General features: G+C 31.8%; 2 protein-coding genes and 1 non-coding gene across 4 annotated transcripts; 1 reads left to right on the top strand and 2 right to left on the bottom strand.

Moving 5' to 3' along the window:
- Window positions 1–8: 8 nt before the first annotated feature.
- LOC101246404 (uncharacterized) lies at window positions 9–9,970 on the bottom strand. 2 transcript variants are annotated; one of them, XR_002026431.3, is made up of 13 exons: window positions 9,599–9,970; window positions 7,390–7,564; window positions 6,618–6,701; window positions 6,235–6,476; window positions 5,920–6,124; window positions 4,720–4,799; window positions 4,447–4,531; window positions 3,987–4,118; window positions 3,800–3,913; window positions 3,315–3,359; window positions 3,138–3,222; window positions 458–617; window positions 9–87 (listed from the first exon to the last, which is right to left on the bottom strand). XR_002026431.3 is itself a non-coding variant. In XM_004251631.5 (12 exons), the coding sequence occupies exons 1-12, from the start codon at window positions 9,784–9,786 to the stop codon at window positions 523–525; spliced, it is 1,530 nt and encodes a 509-aa protein (XP_004251679.1). In that variant the 5' UTR covers window positions 9,787–9,970; the 3' UTR covers window positions 237–522. The 2 variants fall into 2 exon arrangements, 1 of the variants encoding a protein (XP_004251679.1); XM_004251631.5 differs by lacking the exon at window positions 9–87 and having other exon boundaries at window positions 237–617.
- A 6,562-nt stretch (window positions 9,971–16,532) lies between these two features.
- LOC101246112 (protein ALP1-like) lies at window positions 16,533–18,799 on the bottom strand. The gene has a single exon (XM_004251630.5). The coding sequence runs from the start codon at window positions 18,666–18,668 to the stop codon at window positions 17,214–17,216; it is 1,455 nt and encodes a 484-aa protein (XP_004251678.2). The 5' UTR covers window positions 18,669–18,799; the 3' UTR covers window positions 16,533–17,213.
- On the top strand, window positions 16,652–16,755 carry LOC112939952 (U6 spliceosomal RNA). Its single transcript, XR_003244882.1, has one exon. It is a non-coding gene; the product is annotated as a U6 spliceosomal RNA (small nuclear RNA).
- Window positions 18,800–19,769: the final 970 nt, after the last annotated feature.

Below are 19,769 nucleotides of genomic sequence, written 5' to 3'. Positions count from 1 at the left end.
CATAGATATAGCTAATCCTGTATGGAACCAGCCTTCATAAGCTGGAAGCCTCCATTATAATTCAGCTCGCTCATTTGACACCTCTGGCTGTTGGAAAAAGATACAGAAACTGATTTAGAAGAAAGCATACTATTTGATTTCCCCATTTTCTTGGTACAGCTGTGTGAATGTACAAAATCTGGGAGTAAGAACTCAAAAGGGTTCTAGACAGATATGATTTAAGTCATTCTTAGCTCTTCCTAAAAGGGTAGTCAAGTTAAATGCTTAATGTTTGTATACACAATTTTCAAGTTTGAAAAAGAAAAAAGAAAAAAACTCCTAGTGATAGCTGCATGAAACCTACCCAGAGATCCTGTATTTGTCACTTTTTACATTTTAAAGTGTTGTAAATGGCAATCTGCTTTTGTGGACAAAGGAGCAATGGTCGGAACTCGAATTGAACACTCAATGTTATTACCTCCAGGAAAAACCATAAAAATGGCATGTTGATTGTCTAGTTTTGTTGTAGAACTTGGATGCTCATCAGAGAGTTACAGTATCTGCTGATGCAGCAGCGAGGACAAGCATTTCATTGTCATCGATTGAACACTTGCCTGAGATATCCACTGCAGAATCACCTACAAGGATATAATGGCCCTTTTTATTATACATGCTACGAGAGGAGAGAAATCAAAGTAGGGTCTTGAAACAGTTTAAGGGAGTCTTGGAGCAACGGTAAAGTTGTCAGTAATGCTTGCATTAGGTTAGGCTGTTTACACCCTTCCTGACCTTGCGAACATGGGATGATTTGTGCATCGAGATGTCCTATAGACAACCATTCGGAAAACCAGCACATACAGAACATCATAATGAAAGATAACACAATCAGCAAGATACCAAAGTTTTCTGTTTCCAGCAAGTACATACAATGTCAAGGTTTGAGTGCAAGACCAATCATCCACAAGAAATTCATGCTGGTACACAGAAATCTAATAATGCTGCAAGTGATTAAACGTTTATTCATGTCATATATGGCATACGTTTATGTCTTAAGTTCGATCAAGGCATTAAAATGTACATTAACACATGCACAACAATACACCCAATATAATCGCACAAGTGGGGTCTTAAAGCGTGGAGTGTACACGGAAAAGACCTTTGGGAGGTAAAGAGCTTGTTTTTGACAATCCATCGATTCAAGAAATTCATTGACACATGTGAGCATTATTATTCATCACCAGCAAAATTAGAGGTACTTCTGTTTTATTAATTATACAGAAGCTCAGAATTAGGTAAAGAGCTTGTTTTTGACAATCCATCGATTCAAGAAATTCATTGACACATGTGAGCATTATTATTCATCACCAGCAAAATTAGAGGTACTTCTGTTTTATTAATTATACAGAAGCTCAGAATTCATTCAAGTGCTTATCATATCGTCATATATTATTATAAGTGAGAAACTTCAAATTGAAAAGTTGGATTGTCATTTTATTGCTACACTAAATATAAATTTAATTAAATAATAATATTTTAATTAATTATATAAAGATAACATTAAAAGCCCTAACAACTATAATTTTAAAATATAAAATTTATTAATAATCTTATGCATTGAACCGGATAAGTACTAGATGGTTCATCTGCCAGTAATTATTATAGATTAAATTTCCTCAATATTAATTAGAATACAATCTTTTCACATTTATTAGTTTGATTGAAGCTTCTAGCTGTTATATTTGTTCATTTATCGATACTTACTATAGCATATTATCTTATATGTAGTAATTAATTAGAATATAATGTTTACTCAACAAAATATTTTCTTGTGTAATTTGTTCATTCTTTTTCTTAGTTTTTTTGTACTTGCAATGTATACATCTCATAACAATGGTTATACGTAGTTGTTGTTTGGAAAAGTCTTTTCGTCTCCAATAATTGAACTTTTGATTTTCTTTAGTTACCTAATTTAATTGATAATGAATGATCTTATCTATTCCTTGAAATTATGCTCAATGATCTATTTATAAATGAATTCATAAATCAAGAATATGTACAACCCTCTCCATTAGGGGAAGCAGCTTTGTTATTTTTTACGAACGCGTTCGTAAAATATATATTATTCTCGTTTATATAATATTTTATGAGTTTTAAGTTTTATAAATTATCAATGTTTCTTATATTCATATTTATGAGTTAAAATCAATTGGATGTATTGATATAGAAGTGTTAGAGATACCATTAGCTTTAACTCTTTGCTTAGCTTGAAGTTGTTTGAAACTTTAATTTTTTGAGAATTTGTGAAGTTGGTAAAAAAAAGAAGTGGATAAATGAAAAAGAATAGGTATTCATATATATTATTTTAGTGATATATGTTTATTAATGTTTTTTAAATTATATAATTGTAAACGGATGAATGAAATTACTCTAATCGTTGAAATCGGTAATCAAAACAACGAATGGAATACACATCAAAAACATTACTTCTGAAAAAGTATCATGTAAATATATCAATACATTAAATGTTGCTGAAAATATATATAATTCATTATACATTTTACCTATCTAGATAAATTTAATTGTTGAATTTTGTAGTTTCAAATAATATTTAATCATCTAATATTGTTCAACAAAAAAAATCATTTGAATATAAACCAACTATTCATCTATTTTAGCTTGTACTTTTTCACTTTATTCTATTATTTATTACAATATATTTTTAATATGATTTAGTTTGTATGAACTACTTGTATTGGACATACGTGCGAACGTGTCCAGAAACTAGTATACATTATACATGTCACAGAATGCATAAGAATTACTCCATCCGTTTAAAAAAGAATGACCTAGTTTGACTTAGAACGGAGTTTAAGAAAAGTTTTTTTTTTTAATCTTGTGGTTCTAAATTAAAGTTACGTCAAATGCATCAAAATGCCCTTTAATTTTGTGGTCTTAAACATGCCGCGTGGAAAGTTAAAGTTAAAGTGTTGTCAAAAAAGGAAAGAGGTCATTCTTTTTTAATCAAACTAAAAAGAAAATAGGGAAATTCTTTTTTGAAACGGAGGAAGTAACGTAGATGACAGAGCATTCAACACGAGCTCCCTTTCAAAAGAAGATGACACAACTATTAGTCTGAGAGTATATGGAAGTCACCATACCTGAAGAATGTCTTAATCCCTTCACAGCCTCAAAATTCTTGTAGGTATAGCCAACAAAACTTAAATCTTCGGGAATCAGACGCTTCTGCCAAAATATTACAACAGAAAACAGCTACTTAAGCATGGCGTTATTGCTCTGATAGGACTCTTTACTCATTGTAGCAAACGAAAACTCACCTTTCGATTGGGTCCTGAACTATTTTTTGCTGGTGCTTGATTTGCCTGCAGCAAGTTCCAATCGAACATCAGTCCGAAAGAATCCTCAACTAAGTTTTGTTGGTAACAACAGTTAAACATGAATATCAAAATGATCATCCAAAACAAAGCTTAAGTATTAAATGAAAAATACAAAATATAAAGATAAAGAAACTAAAATCAAGTCATCGCAGTCGTTGTTCATTGGTACCATAGGCTCATCTTTAGTAAAACGGCAGCCTGGTGCACAAAATATCCCGTCTAGGGAAGAGCAGCACCCTGAGGGGTGTGATGTAGCCTCATCTTTAGTGATAACTCTTGATCACACATACCACTAAGGTAGCTTATGTAGTAGCGAAACATAGTGTCACGATTAAATTGTGAAGATGAATAATCACTTCTCATAAACATCCTCTAAAATTTGGAAAAGAAGACAGAAACGGGATAGGATATAAATTGTAATTTACCTCATCAAACTTCATGAAATTTTGAGTGTCAAGAGCATCATTGACTTCTGGCTTATATGCTGCCTCCATGTTATAAAGTTTATCCCACTTTATGTCTTTGAACCAGGGGTGAGCCTGATTATATTGATGAATAAAGCATAAGAATCTGTAATTGATCCAAAAATAAGACTATTATGGTAACACAAACCTTTATTTGCTCTGCTCCTCGACAACCAAGACGATTTTCAGCATCACAAAGCAACTTACAGATCAGGTCTTTGGCTTCAGGAGTTAATCTTGCTTCCTCTGGAAATTTTATGTGATTTCTCCAATGAACTATCTATAGAACCAGAACAAGTGTCAAAACATAGCATTTGAATCATGCCACATAAGTATCGTGAATGGACTGTCATAAGACGGAACAGTAGCACAAGCATAGATACGTTGATTGTTAACTAAACAAAAAGGATAAATAATATCAATGTTGAACAGGAGAAAGTAGATTTGCTTCCTAAAGTTTTAAATTTCGTCGTGCCTCTCTATCTCTACGAGGTAGAGGTAATGTATGCGTACACTCTATCCTCCCCAAACCCCACCTATATGTTGATGTTGCTGTTGTTGTTAATGCTGCTTAATGAATTTTCACACACTTGTGTAGACCACTATACCTTTCTACATGTTGTTATTGGGTCTTCGGAGTAGAAAGGGGGATAACCAACGAGCATCTCATACATGATGGCGCCAAGTGACCACCTGAATGAAGCAAAGAAAAGAGGATAATGGATTAAGTCTATTAACTTTACTTTCTCTATTCAAGGTGATCATACCTAAAAGAAAGAACCATAAGTGAAAGTCATGTTTAATCTTTGGAAGTAAGGCAATCAAAACTTTAAAACATCAGTCAATTAAAATCCATGTTCATCACGAATAAGAAAGCTAACCAATCACATTCCACTCCATAGCCTTTCTTCAGTAAAACCTCAGGAGCAATATAGTCAGGAGTGCCCACTGTTGAAAATGCCTGCCATAGCAACAGGTTATATTACAGGTTCCAATAACTAATCAACAAAATATCATTTCTTGGAATAGTAAATGATATTTCTAGTTCGTTTCCATTACTCATGTGAAGCTAGGTACATACTGGTTGGCAGTCACATTTTGATAAAGTTCCAATGTGTCATTCAAAAAGCATAAGAGGTATCTGAAAACGAAGTTGTTGACTTGCTCACTAAGCCTTTGCATGATAAATGAGTGAAGTAGACTCGTAACAAACTTGGCATGCATGACATTGACATTATAAACCAGCTTTGGGCAGGGGGAGCTATTGGGTGAAAAGGTAGTCTAGTCTTTACAGGACCAACAATTGTTACTTCAGAATATAAAGAGTATTACACAACACTAGTTATTCCACCCTACAATTTATCTCCCATTCTTAATAAAGTTCATCTAAGTACTTCAGTTTTTTCAAATGTCTATGCTGTGTGAAGATTTTCGTTTTAACAAAACTTCATACTTTTGGAAAGCAATGACTCAGTGCTAAATTCAACATAATCATGTACTTGCTTTGCTAAAATTTCTGCGGTAAAGTATCAGCTAGAGCTACGTATCAAAAAAGCAATATTATTTATGCATTTTTTTAGATCCATATGAATAAGCTTATCTAAAGCAGACAATTCAATACGCCAGGTCCCAACACTAAGGAGATAAGTATGTTACTCTCCCGAAACAAATTGTTCTGGTACTAGATATTACTCCCTCCATTTCAATTTGTTTTTCTTGCTTTCCTTTTTAGTCCGTTTCAGAAAAGAATGCATTTTTCCTTTTCTTTTTGGCAACTCTGTAGTTTCAACTTTATATGTGACATGTTTAAGACTAAGATTAAATGATATTTTGGTTCATGCAATATATATTTAATTTAATGTTACAAGATTCAAAAGTCTTTTTTGCTTTCTTAAGTTTCGCGTCAAATCAAAACCAGACAAACAAATTGAAATGAAGGGAGTAGTTCTCTTCCAATTTTTAGTTTTTCTTTTCCATATCTATGATCCTTGAAAAATCAACCAAAATAAGGATTCTGGATTAAGTTTATAAGTAATGAGATAAGCTGTGTTTCTGTTAATATTTAATAATGTTCTACTTACTAATTTTCTCCTGTTTATTTGCCAATGCTGCATTTGTTCAAGGGAGCTATTCCACTTGTTAGCAGATCCCTTTTCCTCACCATCAATCACTTCATTTTCATTTATAGGAGATAAATTCGAACAGTCAAGGGGCTTGCATAGACCAAAATCAGACAGCCTCATGTGACCATTTTTGTCCAAAAGAAGATTGTCAGGTTTTATATCCCTGCACAAAACGTTACGTAAAAGACATAAATCATTAAGATCATTTCAAATCATACATAGAAGTCTCCAGGGTATACCATTACTCTTTACCAAATACTGATTAATACCTACCGGTGAATGTAGTTATGCTTATGAATAGACTCTATGGCCAAAACACTTTGAGCAATGTAAAATCTTGCGACTGTCTCAGTTAATGTCTCCTCCCTGATCAGCAATGTCATCATATCACCACCAGGCAGATATTCCATTACCAGATACAAGTAGTCAGCATCTTGGAAAGAATAAAAAAGTTTTACAATAAAGTGGCTCGCTACTTCAGCAAGCAAATTCCTTTCGGCCCTAACATGTTCAACCTGTAATGTAAAGTGATGGTACGAAAGACAATCAGATCACTTCTTAATCAGTAGAGCATAGTAGTAGGAATAAATCTTATTTAGCAAAGAAGATGGATAACAATTGGCCCCTTAAGCATGTTAGGAAGGATTTGGTCTCACCTGCCCTCTACTTAGCATTTCAGCCTTCTTCAATTTTTTCATTGCATATATATTTTTAGATACTTTGTCCCGGCACAATCTGACCTGCAAAGTAGATATACATAAAAATCAACAACTTATTATCAGGAGTAAGTGCTGGTAAACAGGAAACACATTCCTTGTGACCATGAGGTCATCGGTTTGAGCTGAGGAAACAACCTCTTGCAGAAATATAAAATGAGGTTATGTACAATAGATGCAATAGCCAATATGGCATATTTCTCCCCAGACCCGTGCATAGCTACAGTTTAATGCATCAGGCTGCCCTTAATGTCCAATAAAAGGAACAAAGAAATTTATCTGCTAGAACACTAAAGAGGCCTTTGAAAGCAATTAAGATTTTCAAACTTAGAGCACTCCAATGACAGAAATTATCATTACACGGAGCTCATAAGAATATTGAGAGATATAAAAGCAAAAGCATCATGAGTGACTCCAATTATATAATGTCTAAATAAATTTAAAAATCTTATGTAGAATATGATTATGGATTTTGCATGAGGATGGACGAAATTCATTAGACATGCTCCTTCTGGTTAAGCATATGATCAATGAAGCGGATGACACAGAACCCAACTCTATAAAAGTTCTATTTATTTCCTAGTACATAATTCAGTCCTAAAGGTTGAACAGTTCAACTAACAAAAAACATAGGGTCGTGGGGGTGGGGTGGGGGGGACATAATACCAGAAGAATGAAATATTTTTCAATCTTAAGAGAAAGAATCTCAAACCTCTCCAAAAGCTCCTCTCCCAATGATTGTCAAAAGCTCAAAATCATCGACAGAAATCTTGTGACGCTTTAGTCGGATATACTCTGTCTCTTTTCTCTCCAATTCCTTTAGAAGGTTCATTTGTTCCTCTTTTGGTACACCAGAGCCTTCCAATTTCCTTTCTAGCAGTGAACGCCTACAGTTTATATACGATAATACATGAGGAAATACAGAAAAGAATTGTCAAAATTCCATCTAATATCACTCTCCTTTAGTGTGATTGGCTCAACTTATATGTATATGAGCCTAAAAAGTGCATTTGACATAACTCGTCTACAACAGTATTTTTTATTTCAAGATATAGAGTAGTACAATTTGGACGACAAGAGATGCTCCATTACAATAACAACCAAGTAAACAAGATAAGACACTAGCTACATGCATCTCTCCGAGACCTTTGTTGATCAAAGGCAACCCCTAAGCATATGTTAGCCACTTAGCCTAGTCCTTATAAAGAAAAATCATGACTTTATCCAACACTGGAGGAGATCGAAACTTGTAGCTCTAAAAGATTGATGCCTCTTCAGTGATAGAAACCATAAAAGATCCTTTCATTTCAGAAGTGGTGAAGTACAAAATCTTAACAACTTGGCCTCAATACCAAGCTAGTACGAGTTAATATTGAATCCTCACTATCCAATTCCTCCATTAGAACCTGTTTCATTCTAATATTCATTAGTTCGGAGTTCTCTAAAGGTTCTATTGACCTGCAAATACTAACAGATCAAAAAAAACTGCTAGCTACACTGGACCTAATATAAGCACAATCTCATAAGCGAGCCTTAATCCAAACTACCTGTTGTCTCCTACATGGACTTGTTTCTTCCACGATGTCCTATGTTTTACTAAACCGACAAGAATTTTGAGAGATTGTAGGTCCTTTCAAGACAAAGTAGGTCCATGTGATTTTAGATATATCTTGTCCGTGTTCACTACCTTCAATCATCAAGGTTGCTTTCTTTTATTTCTTGATAGAAAAAAAGGAAATTTCAAGGGAGAAGCTTTCTAAAGACAAAAGGGGAGAGTGACTCTCTTTCTAGTCAGCTTAGAAGTAGATTTTGTCTTGAAAATAAAGAAGAATTAGGAGTTACATTGTCTTTTAAACCAATCGCATAAGTTTGCATATCCAAACGAATGTGTGTGTATATAAACATGAAAATCCAAATACATTGATATCAACTACACATTCCACATAAAAACTTTTCTAAAATATAATGTTTCATTCCGAAAAATCATAGACACAAAAATTCCAATAAATATTCGACATATGAATTCATGAATTGATAATTTTTATATTGGCTATCAACCTACTACATTGGTACTAGCTACTCACATGTTGCATCCCAAATAAACCTTGCATATATGCATATACATATAACACGAAATCCGAATTAAACACCTAAATGAAGATTCAAAATCCTATCTTTTTAACCTAGCTGTCAACCTCTCTGTGCCACATTGAGATGATCAAGATACAGACTGCACACATTTCCAATTCAAAATCTAAAGTTACCTAACAATCACTTGTTGCATCCCAGGTAACTCCGATATAAACGCCTAAACGAAAATTCAAAATCCAATCATATTTACCAAGCTGTGTCAACCTCCCCATACCACATTGAGATAATCAAGCAAGCTACATATCACATACATTTCCATTTCAGAATCTAAAGTTACCTAAATATCACTTGTTACATCCCAAATACATCCGAAATAAACGCATAACCAAAATATTCAATATCCCATCATTTTTACCAAAATGTCAACCTCTATACCACATTGAGAAGATCGAGCTACACTTTGCAGACATTCCCAATTCAAATCGAAAATGTGCATTTTACATAACGATGAAAATTCATTATCCCATCATTTTTACCACGTTGAAACGATCGAGCTACACTTTGCACACATTTCCAGTTCAAATCCAAAATTTGCATTAACAGAATGATGAAAATTCATTATCCTATCATTTTTACCACATTGAAACGATCGAGCTACACTATGAAAAATTTTTATCCGATCATTTTTACCACATTGAAACGATCGAGCTACACTTTGCACACATTTCCAATTCAAATCCAAAATACACCAGAAAAAAACCAAAATCGCATTCACCTAATCCAAAAAATTTCAAAAAAAATCATATAATTAGAAGAGAAAAATAAAATACCTTTGTTTACGATCCTGGATTAGTTTCATATGCGATTTATAATGATCTTCGATCAATTTCTTCGCAGCAGCGACTCGTTCTAGAGTCAAACTAGAACCTAATTGCTCCTCCAATTCTTCCTCTTCCTCCTCCGTTAACGCTACCATTATATGTTGTTGTTGCTCTTCCTCCTCTCTGTTCTTCGCCATAATTTTTTTAAAAAAATCTTCGATCAATCGTCTTCCTTTTTATCAGGGCGACGATTGAGCGAATCGGCGAAGACAATGAAGAAGAAGAAGGATGAGAAATTCGATTATTATTTTTCTTTTCAATACGAAAATCCGTTAAAAAGGAGAAATGAAGATAGAATTGGACGGAGGGAACTTTCAGAACAAAAAAATTGAAACAGAAAATGGGAGTGTTAATAAAACAGAAAGGCTGTTGGTTTTTTTTTTGTTTTTTTTTTAAAATGGACTATAATATTTTGTTAATTAATGACGTGGCACTATATTTTCGGGTGGGTCCCTTTTGTTTATCGATGACGTGGCAATGTATTTTCGGCTGGGTCCCAATTTTGTTAATGTGGGTCCCGTTTTGTGGAGATGCCACGTCAGACTAATGGAAACATTTTTGGCGGTAACCTTGAGGGGGGTTCAAAGCTTTGTTTTTTTTAAAAGGGCGGAACAACTTGTAAAATGATTTGAGATTAGGATTGGTTTCGGAATTTTTAGAGGCGTTAACTGAGCGGGTTAGGATGACGTTACAGAGATATTGAACAAGAATTGAAAAATGTGTTGGATTAGGTTTTGATCTATTCAAATTTACTTTTAATTTCTAAAAAAAGTCATGTTTAATTATGAACTGTCCAATTTTGTGAGCGGGTTAGGATGACGCTAAAGTGATATTAGACGTGTGTTGAAATACGTGTTGGATTAGGTTTTGATCTGTTCAAATTTACTTTTAACGCTTAAAAAGTCATGTTTAATTATGATCTGTCCAATTTTGTGAGCGGGTTAGGATGACGCTAAAGTGATATTAGACGTGTGTTGAAATACGTGTTGGATTAGGTTTTGATCTGTTCAAATTTACTTTTAACGCTTAAAAAGTCATGTTTAATTATGATCTGTCCAATTTTGTGAGCGGGTTAGGATGACGCTATAGAGATATTAGAGGTGAGTTGAAATACGTGTTGCGTTAGATTTTGATCTATTCAAATTTACTTTAAACTCCTAAAAAATCATGTTTAATTATGATCTGTCCAATTTTGTGAGCGGGTTAGGATGACGCTATAGAGATGTTAGACGTGAGTTGAAATACGTGTTGGGTTAGGTTTTGATCTGTTCAAATTTACTTTTAACGCTTAAAAAGTCATGTTTAATTATGATCTGTCCAATTTTGTGAGCAGATTAGGATGACGCTATAGAGATATTAAACGTGAGTTGAAATACATGTTGGGTTGGGTTTTGATCTGGTTAAATTTATTTTTAACTCCTAAAAAGTCATGTTTAATTATGATCTGTCCAATTTTATGAGAATGAATATCATTTAAACATCTTTATAAAAACTGTTAGATCAATACGTTTTGTATTCGACCTCTATTGATTTCCATGTGTTTGTTTTATGTCTTCAAAATTATTAATTTTTTTATTATTTGCTATTTGAAATTAATTGTTATATATGTGTGAATTGAAATAATATTTTGACTTATAGCATTAATAAAAAGTTTTTTTCGATAGATAAATTTATCAAAATATTTCAAACTCTAATCCTATAAGAGGTATTGTTCATCGCGAATTCCAAACCCCAACTAATGTAACTACCAAATTGACTTTTAAAAATACCCATAAACTTCCCCCTACTAATGTTGAACCTTTACAACTTTGGTGAAGTCATCTTTTAATTACCCTTTAGAATAATTTGGCGAAAAAAATTAAAAATTTCAAAAATTTTCAACTTACATATGATAAAACTTCAATTTTGAGTTATGTGAAATGAAGAATTATATGCAACATGAATGAGAATGTTATAAATGGATGTTAATTGTTATGATTGAGAAAGCCGGTTAAAAAAAAAAGGATATTTTTTCAATCAAAAATTATTAAGTTTACGTGAAAAAAGTATTTATATAGTTTATGGTTTAGAAGTTGACAAAATATCTTAATTTTCTTAAGGATAATTCTGACCATATATATTTTGCTTTTGTAATAATAAATTGGAAAAATACACCAAATCCCCCTTAAACTTGACACGAAAATTCGCTTTAGTACTTAAATTACACGGGCGTTTAAATATCATCTCTATCATCTTTGAAGTGATTTTTTTACACACTGAGACTGTAACACCACTCTCACCCGCCACATCATATCCACGTAAGCGCCACATCATAACCATGTAGGTATCACATCATTAATTTTTAGTTCTTTTTTACTTATTCATTATTTTCTATTAAACACTTTTAATATTAATTATATCAAATAATTAATTTATAAATGCATACCCCCACCCCCTATCTTTCATCTTCCTTGTTCTTCACCATTTCAACCTACAACACTTACTTTTCTTCTATACTATTCAACAATTTATTTAAATAACTAGAATGAAATTATTCACTATAATATTCACATTATCTTCTTCGAATCCACCCCACACATTTACCCTTTTGGAGGAAGATTTTTTTTTTAAAAGCCAAGGTTTTATTGTCAATTCAAATAGGTAATGAAGATTACATAAGTAAGTTGATAAAAAAATATAAATTCTATGAGAAATATTTGAATAGGTCTAGAAATCAAAAAGGGTCACTCAAAATTAAGAGAGTTTACATTTACAAAATCGACACCAATAATATAGAGCGAAATCAACGTGAATAAAATAACTTTGATATTGAATTTTACGAATTAGTAAAGGATTAATAAAATAAAAATAGTTTTTTTTAAGTGGGAGGAATATGGAGGAGAAAAAAAGTGTATTGGGGAAGACAACAAAATGAAAAGAAAAAAAATAAAGAAATTAAAAAGGGATCCACTAATTCTATATTTTTAGAGAGTTAATATATCAAGAAAAAGCATTTAAAATATTAATTATATATTGACCAATAAAAAAAGGCTAAGTGTAGAATTTCAAAAAATTCTAAATTCTTTTTTCTTCTTTCATGCGCTTTAAGGAGAGTACACCCACTCTTCCTGCCTCGTCATCCCTAAGGGGGTGTTTAAATCACTTCAAAGATGATAAGGGGATGATTTAAACGTGCGTATAATTTAAGTACTAAAGCGAATTTTCATGCCAAGTTCAAAGAAAATTTGATATATTTTCCCTAATAAATTTGACCCTAACTAGTAATATAGAGCATAGCAGAATCATTTTGCACATAATTTGAGATCAACTATGCATAAGTTGGATTATTAGGTTTGGTTTTTTTCTTTCCTTTTTTCTAGGGTACAAAAGGTTAAATTAGCTTTGAACTATGTGAAATATGACGAAAGCTTCGCACATTATGATATCACGTATCTCACAATTAAGGATTTTTTTTAAAATGAAGTATAAATTTGAAATCACATCATTATTTTCGCCGTTAATCACTCTTTCTTCCTCTTTAACCTTGTATAATTGAACTAATATTTTATGTTCATATATATTCAAGTTGTTTAGAGTGTTTCTATTGATGATAAAGATGGTGGTGGAGCAATAAAGAGAGAAAAGTGAAAGGTTCAGGAAAGAGATGATAATATATAGTAAATGCGATATTGACAATGATAATAATAGCAAGGAGAGTGAAAGGTGGAACTAATTTTTTTTTTATAAAAGAACTCAAAATTAGAAAAAGAAGAGCTAAATTTGTCTTTGAACTAAGTGAATGTTCAAATTTGCCTCTAGCTAGATTATAAGAAAGGTTCAAATTTTTTTCTTTGTTTTTTTTTAAAGAAAAAAAGATAAGTATCAAAAACATATTTAGATTTAACGTGAATTATTAGGTTTATTTTTGAACGATTGACAGCCTTTAAACTTCTCATTTACTTGACCAACTCAACATAAATATACACTGATCATGCAACATGACTGAAATATACTCTTAAATTCTCGTGAAGTTTAGAAGTGTTTCAACATTTCTCCTGACTTTTTATCAAGCGTCACATGCTCCAATTAGGGGCAGCTCAACAGATTTGGATGCCTAAAGCGAAATTTTAATTAGAAGTCTAAATTTTTTTAAATGAGGCAATTATTATATTAATTGTTAACATTATTCTATAAGTAAATATCAAGGAACACCCCACCCCTCATATTCCACGAGAGGTGGAGACCTGGAGGGTCGAAAATATTTCACCGCACCACACGATTCTTTCGCGAAACGCTCTTCCCACTCTTGTCCTCGTAAGCAAAGAGGTTTCAAGATAGTAGGGGACCGAAAGCTCTGAGCAAATATTCTAGAGAGCGTGCCCTTAGTTTCGAGTCTTTTTCTATTCTAAAACGAAAAATTAAAAAAGAAAAAGAAGCCAATTTTTTTCTATGGACCCCTTTTAGCAGATTACTTTACTGACCGTAACTCATTCAAAAAGAGTAAATGAACTTAAGTTTGATAAAATTGCTTATAAACCTTTTTGATTTAGAAACACCGAGAAAGGTCAATCTAGACAGACAATTCATTTTATTTAACACATTTTACTATTAATTTATATTTTTGACAGAGTATTATCGTAACTTAACATAGAGTAGTATAAAGGAGGTTTAAAATATAATAATGTGAATTTTAGCAAAAAAAAAATAAAATGTAAAAAGACAAACAACGCTTTCTTGACTTCTTCAATTTGATTGAGGTTAAGGAGACTAAATAATTTTTTAATATATAAAATAATACATTTATCATAAATAATTATTTTTTCTATAAAAAATTAACACTTAATTTATTTTTGATAAAAAATTGAGGCCCCCTAAAATTGGGGGCCCAAGGCATGTGCCTTACATTTATAAGCATTGAGCCAGCACTGGCTTTATAAAAGCTTGAGATCATATATTATGTCATGTGGCGAAATCAAAGTATATCGGAGGATACTTAAGTTTAATTAGTTAAATAGAATGAGTATTTTTAAAATTGTCAATAATTTATAAATGAAATTAATAATTCAAATCAAATTTATGAGTGTTTTCGATACGTTTTTTTTAGAAAATTAATCTTTAACTATGAACACATGACATCACTGAATGCTAAACTAATATCATATAAAAATAAAATCAAACTTAGCTTGTTTTAATAATGGCAAAGAGTTATCTGACTCAAACTATTAATCGAGGATAAATCTATTCCATTTCACACGATCCAATAGTAAATTTAAGTTTTTTTTACCTTTTCACTAGAAGGAATATTTTTGGTTTATGTTGCTTGAAATAAAGACCATCTACAAGGTATTAGGACGACGTTTGAACTGACTTAAAAGTTAATCAAATTTATTTATAAATTAATTTTTAATTTTAAAAAATGTATGACAAATATAGAAAGTAACTTAAAACAAATTAGGAAATATTTGGCGAAATAACTTAAAATAAGTTCAAAACTAAAAATTACTTCCTCCGTTTCAAAAAGATTGGTCTAGTTTGGCTTAGAACGGAGTTTAAGAAAAGAAAAAAGACTTTTTAATCTTGTGATTCTAATTTAAAATTATGTTAAGTGTATCAAAGTATCATTTAATCTTGCGATCTTAAACATGTCACGTGGAAAGTTAAAATTAAAATATTGTCAAAAAAATAAAAGAGTCATTATTTTTGAAACAAACTAAAAAGAAAATAAAGTTATTTTTTATACGAAAAGAGTGAATCTCTTTTTACTTTTTTATTTTTAATTTAAAAATTATTTTAATTTTAATTTTTTATTTTTAATTTAAAAATTACTTTTTTAAATCTATCCAAACGATATTTAACAAGCAAGGCACTCAAATGACAATTGGAATCCTACAAAATTTTCTTTTGACTGTCAAAAAAACAGTTGGTATATTTTTTGGATTATTATCAATTCTAGTCAACTTCAACCAAAAAATACATCTGTCAGTCTATTCAAAGGTCAACAAATTGTTGAGGATAAAGACAATACTATTTTTTATATCATCATGATGTAAGCATTACGTGTGAAAAAAAAATAGACTACCAATTGTTTCACCGAATAAAAACAACTTTTAGCGGCATTAAATATTGATAATAATAAAGAGTACTAAATTTTTTACCGATATTAGTTAAGTGTCATTAACACCAGTGTCGCTAAAAGCTTAGGAACATATACAAAAAGTATCAATTACTACTAAAAATACATGTTTAGCGGTAATAATGAATTAATTACAGCTAATAATTATTTTTGTTGTAGTGAAACGAAGTTGACCATTGTTCTTAAAATTAAAAAAAATAAATTACATTAATCAATGTAATTTGTTAGTTAAATTATTTACTTATATTAGTTTATTTATTGTAAGTCAAAATGCCTACTGAATAATCAATGTTGATGTGTAATATAAAAAGTTGTTGGATAACCAGTGTTGATGTGTTAAATTAAAATGCATATTTGTGTATTATGTCTAAGTTAAATTTATATATCTCGAGGTCAAGTTCAGGTATACATGAAAACTCAGACATGTTGACCAATCATTAGTTGATCATATTTTTATTCATGGGAGTTGATTGAGATCTTTTAGTTAGGATTGTAAATTGAATCTCTTTAATTTCTTCGTATTTATTTATTTATCACCACTTATAAGTAATAAAATCTTATAATTGTATAAAGTCAGAGATAGTATTTTTTTCCACAAGCCATGCAAGTCAACATATTGTTGATTGCAGGTCTCATTTTCTAAAAATCCAATTAAAAGTAAACTTAAACTAGAAGCAAGTCAACCTCATTTGCTCCCCTAGTTCTTTATGGACCCTTTTAGGCTATTAATGAGGTCAATGAAAATGCCAAAGTAATAACTAACAAGATCAATTTAAAAAGTTAGTAGATTTCAATAAATAGTTACATAAATGCTAACATTGTGCAAATGATAGTGTCACAATTCTACTAGGTAGTTTCATTTAAGACATGTGTCAGATTCTTCAAAAAAAGTCTCTCCGAAGACATTTGATAAAATTGGAACGATACAGAGAAGATTATCATGGACCCCGGTGCAAAGATGACAAGCACAAATTGAGAAATGGTCCAGATTTTTCAAAAATATTACATTTTCGAAAGATTCAATATAGATGTGGCTACATTTTAAGAAATTTCGAGCTGTATATAATAACATACTCGATGTAATTGAAGAGAGTGATATACGCAACCTTACCCCTGTCTTTGAGAAAGAAGAAAGGTTGTTTAAGATAGTAAATCGTCTAAAAAGACAAGTATTGGTAGAGAACACAACAATGAAGAAATCAAAAGGAGAAAAAGAACAATGGCAACAAAGAGAAACTTCCAATTTTTTTGGCTAAATTTCTTTGATAAAGAATTGAGTCCAATTCATAATGTCCTAAACAATATGAAATACTTGAAATGGAAAAGCAAATCTTCTATGAAGATCAATAATAACTTATTCTATAACATGACTCAAATAAACCATGTAAAAGAATTACCCCTAATATTCAAGCTCTAAAACATGTAAACTAAATCTTGAATTTCCATATTTCATCATAGAAAACTAGTCCCTGAGTGATTATGATGTAATAGTTTGTGAGCAATCTGATCTCTTACTTTCATCGCGTTCATTGATCTCACAACAACTTCCGGGATCATTTCATCATCAACCAAATCGAACCTTAATTCTTGACGTAATTCTTCACCTCTAATCTCACAGATATTGTGAAGTGTACAACAAGCTCCAAGAACAACAGGCAAATCTTGAAGTTTCACTTCTGTTCTTTTCTTTAAACAACTCCATCTTGCTTTCAATCTCATAAACGCTTCTTTGGCAACTCTTTGAACATCATTCACTTTCTCATTAAAAGCATGTTGTGTCCATGTAACATTCTGATGAGTAAACGGAACTAAAATCCAATCCGTTAATGGAAATCCTGAACTCCCAACAATGTAAGTACCATTCAAGTTTCCTCTGTTTGCTCTTTCATAAAGTATCGATTTTTCCAAGACTTGATCATCTGTCATCGAACCAGGCCATCCTATACAAACATCTGTGAAAATCCCCTTTGGATCAACAACCCCTTGTACTGTAACGGAGTAAGATGTCTTCTGATTCCTCTCAGTATGCCTTTTGTTGAAGTAACTCGCGACACTTTCCTTAGGCGCGATAATTGGTACATGTGTCGTGTACATTGATCCACCTACATTTTCTATCCCGGAAAGGATTTCAAACTCGTGTTTAATTTCCTCCATCTTAAGTTCATCAGGCCATTGTATGAATTTCGCCATTAACACCCCTCTTATAGCTGTGCATACCTCGAGCACGAGCTTATGACAAGTAGATATACCTAACCCAAATCGCCTAGACACTTCTCGGAGTGGCTCTCCTGTAGCCAATCTCCAAATGCATACAGCTACACGTTGACGAACAGGTATCGCCATACGTAACATCGTGTCCTTTTTTGTCACTACTGATTCTAATTCAGAACATATAAAATCAAACGTAGCTTTGCCCATATGAAATGCTTTCTTAAATTCCTCTTCAGGGAAATCAGGACGGTTACATTGCTCCCACCACGCATTTGATCTGTTTTTCACCCATAACCTCCTCTGCTGTAATGGCTGCTGAGAATAACCAGAACCAGAGCCAGAACCAGAGATAACCTCAACTAGACCATCTTCATTCTCATTGGCATTTTCACGAACACGTTTAGTGCCAGAGACAACACCATGATCAAAATCAAATTTTTGGTTCTTGTAATCAAAAAGGGTGTGATTTTCAACTGATTTTGATTCTGGGTGCGTTTCGTTTTCGACACCCAGAAATTTATTTAGGATTTCCTCAACTGGGTTGTGATCAAAATCGTTAATTTTTATCTTTTTCGACATGGATTGATGATGATGATGATCAGAAGATGGAGAAAGAAAGTCGAGTTCTTGAAAAAAGTTTAGAGAATTGAAATCTTCTTGTGATGGAAATGAAGAAGAAAAAGAAGTGATTTCCATTCAAATAATGAAGCTTTTTTTTCTTAATTCTTTTAATCTTTTTCCAGGTGTGAAAGTATTTGAAGATTTTGTCAAATATGAAACAAAGAAAAGTGTGTGAACACACAAGAAGTAATGAATTGAAGAAAATTAAAAATGGAGTTTTTGAATATATAGAGAATTTTAATGCACGCGGTGAAAGGTGGGGGTGGGTGGGGTGGGGTGGGGGGTGGGGGTAAGGGACCTACGCGGTGAAGGAAGATTCTTGTTGGGTGGGGGGTGGGGGTGGGGGTGGGGTGGTGGGGGGTGGACGGTGGGTTAAATGAGTTTTTGAGATTTTTAGTATACTATGAGTTTTATCTTATGGTTTTAAAATATTATAATTTACTTGACATAATTAGGAAGGATAGAAAGGGTAGAATGTATACGGATTAATTTTCGATAAACATTCAGTTTAAAAGCGAAGTACACGTGAAAAAAAAGATTATAGGAAAAGAGACAATAAAATAACATGAGACTAGCAGCATGTAGTAACACGTGATAATTGGATACTACTACTAAGAAGAGAAGTCGTTTTCAAATTAAGATGAAAGGTTAGTAGGTAGTTGAGCATTGTCGATTTATCGTTTTTAATGAGTTTCAAGTTTGAAAATTGGATTATTATGATTAATTTTTCAGGTTCTTTCACTCACAAATATTTTTAAAAAAAAATAAAAATTAGCTAAATATATGTCTAAATACACTTCAACTAATCAAATATCATTTTACAAATATTACATTTTATGTTTAAACAACCACCTAATTTTCAATTAACTAAGATGTACACTTTGGATACACTCATAAAGTAAATATATGATATTAAGATTATTTTTTAAAAAAATTACATTTATTTAACACTTAATAAATCGTTAAATTTATGAGGTTTCACGGTATCTAACTTGAGATTCTATCAGAAACAATTTTTAAAGCTTTTTACGGTAAAAAATAAGGCCAGTATACGCTTTACTCTTTCATATACCTCCACCAATAGGAATACAATGAGTTTATTGTTATCACAAGTGTGCATATTAATTAATTAATTAAAAAAAATTAATATATAATTAATTAAAGAGTATGAAGACC

The sequence above is a fragment of the Solanum lycopersicum genome, chromosome 12 (genome assembly GCF_036512215.1).
Source record: "Solanum lycopersicum chromosome 12, SLM_r2.1".
Lineage (NCBI taxonomy): Eukaryota > Viridiplantae > Streptophyta > Magnoliopsida > Solanales > Solanaceae > Solanum > Solanum lycopersicum.
The sequence above is the reverse complement of the archived record's forward strand: the minus strand, read 5'-3'. Positions and strand labels throughout refer to the sequence as shown.

What these genes read in the sequence shown, in the direction of transcription:
- LOC101246404 (XM_004251631.5), bottom strand. Translation starts at nt 9,786, where the DNA reads ATGGCGAAGAACAGAGAGGAGGAAGAGCAACAACAACATATAATGGTA. An exon ending in AAATGCTAAGTAGAGGGCAG is followed by an intron (nt 6,477 to 6,617) that starts GTGAGACCAAAT and finishes TTTACATTACAG; the next exon opens with GTTGAACATGTTAGGGCCGA. An exon ending in ATTTCATGAAGTTTGATGAG is followed by an intron (nt 3,360 to 3,799) that starts GTAAATTACAAT and finishes AACTTGCTGCAG; the next exon opens with GCAAATCAAGCACCAGCAAA.
- LOC101246112 (XM_004251630.5), bottom strand. Translation starts at nt 18,668, where the DNA reads ATGGAAATCACTTCTTTTTCTTCTTCATTTCCATCACAAGAAGATTTC.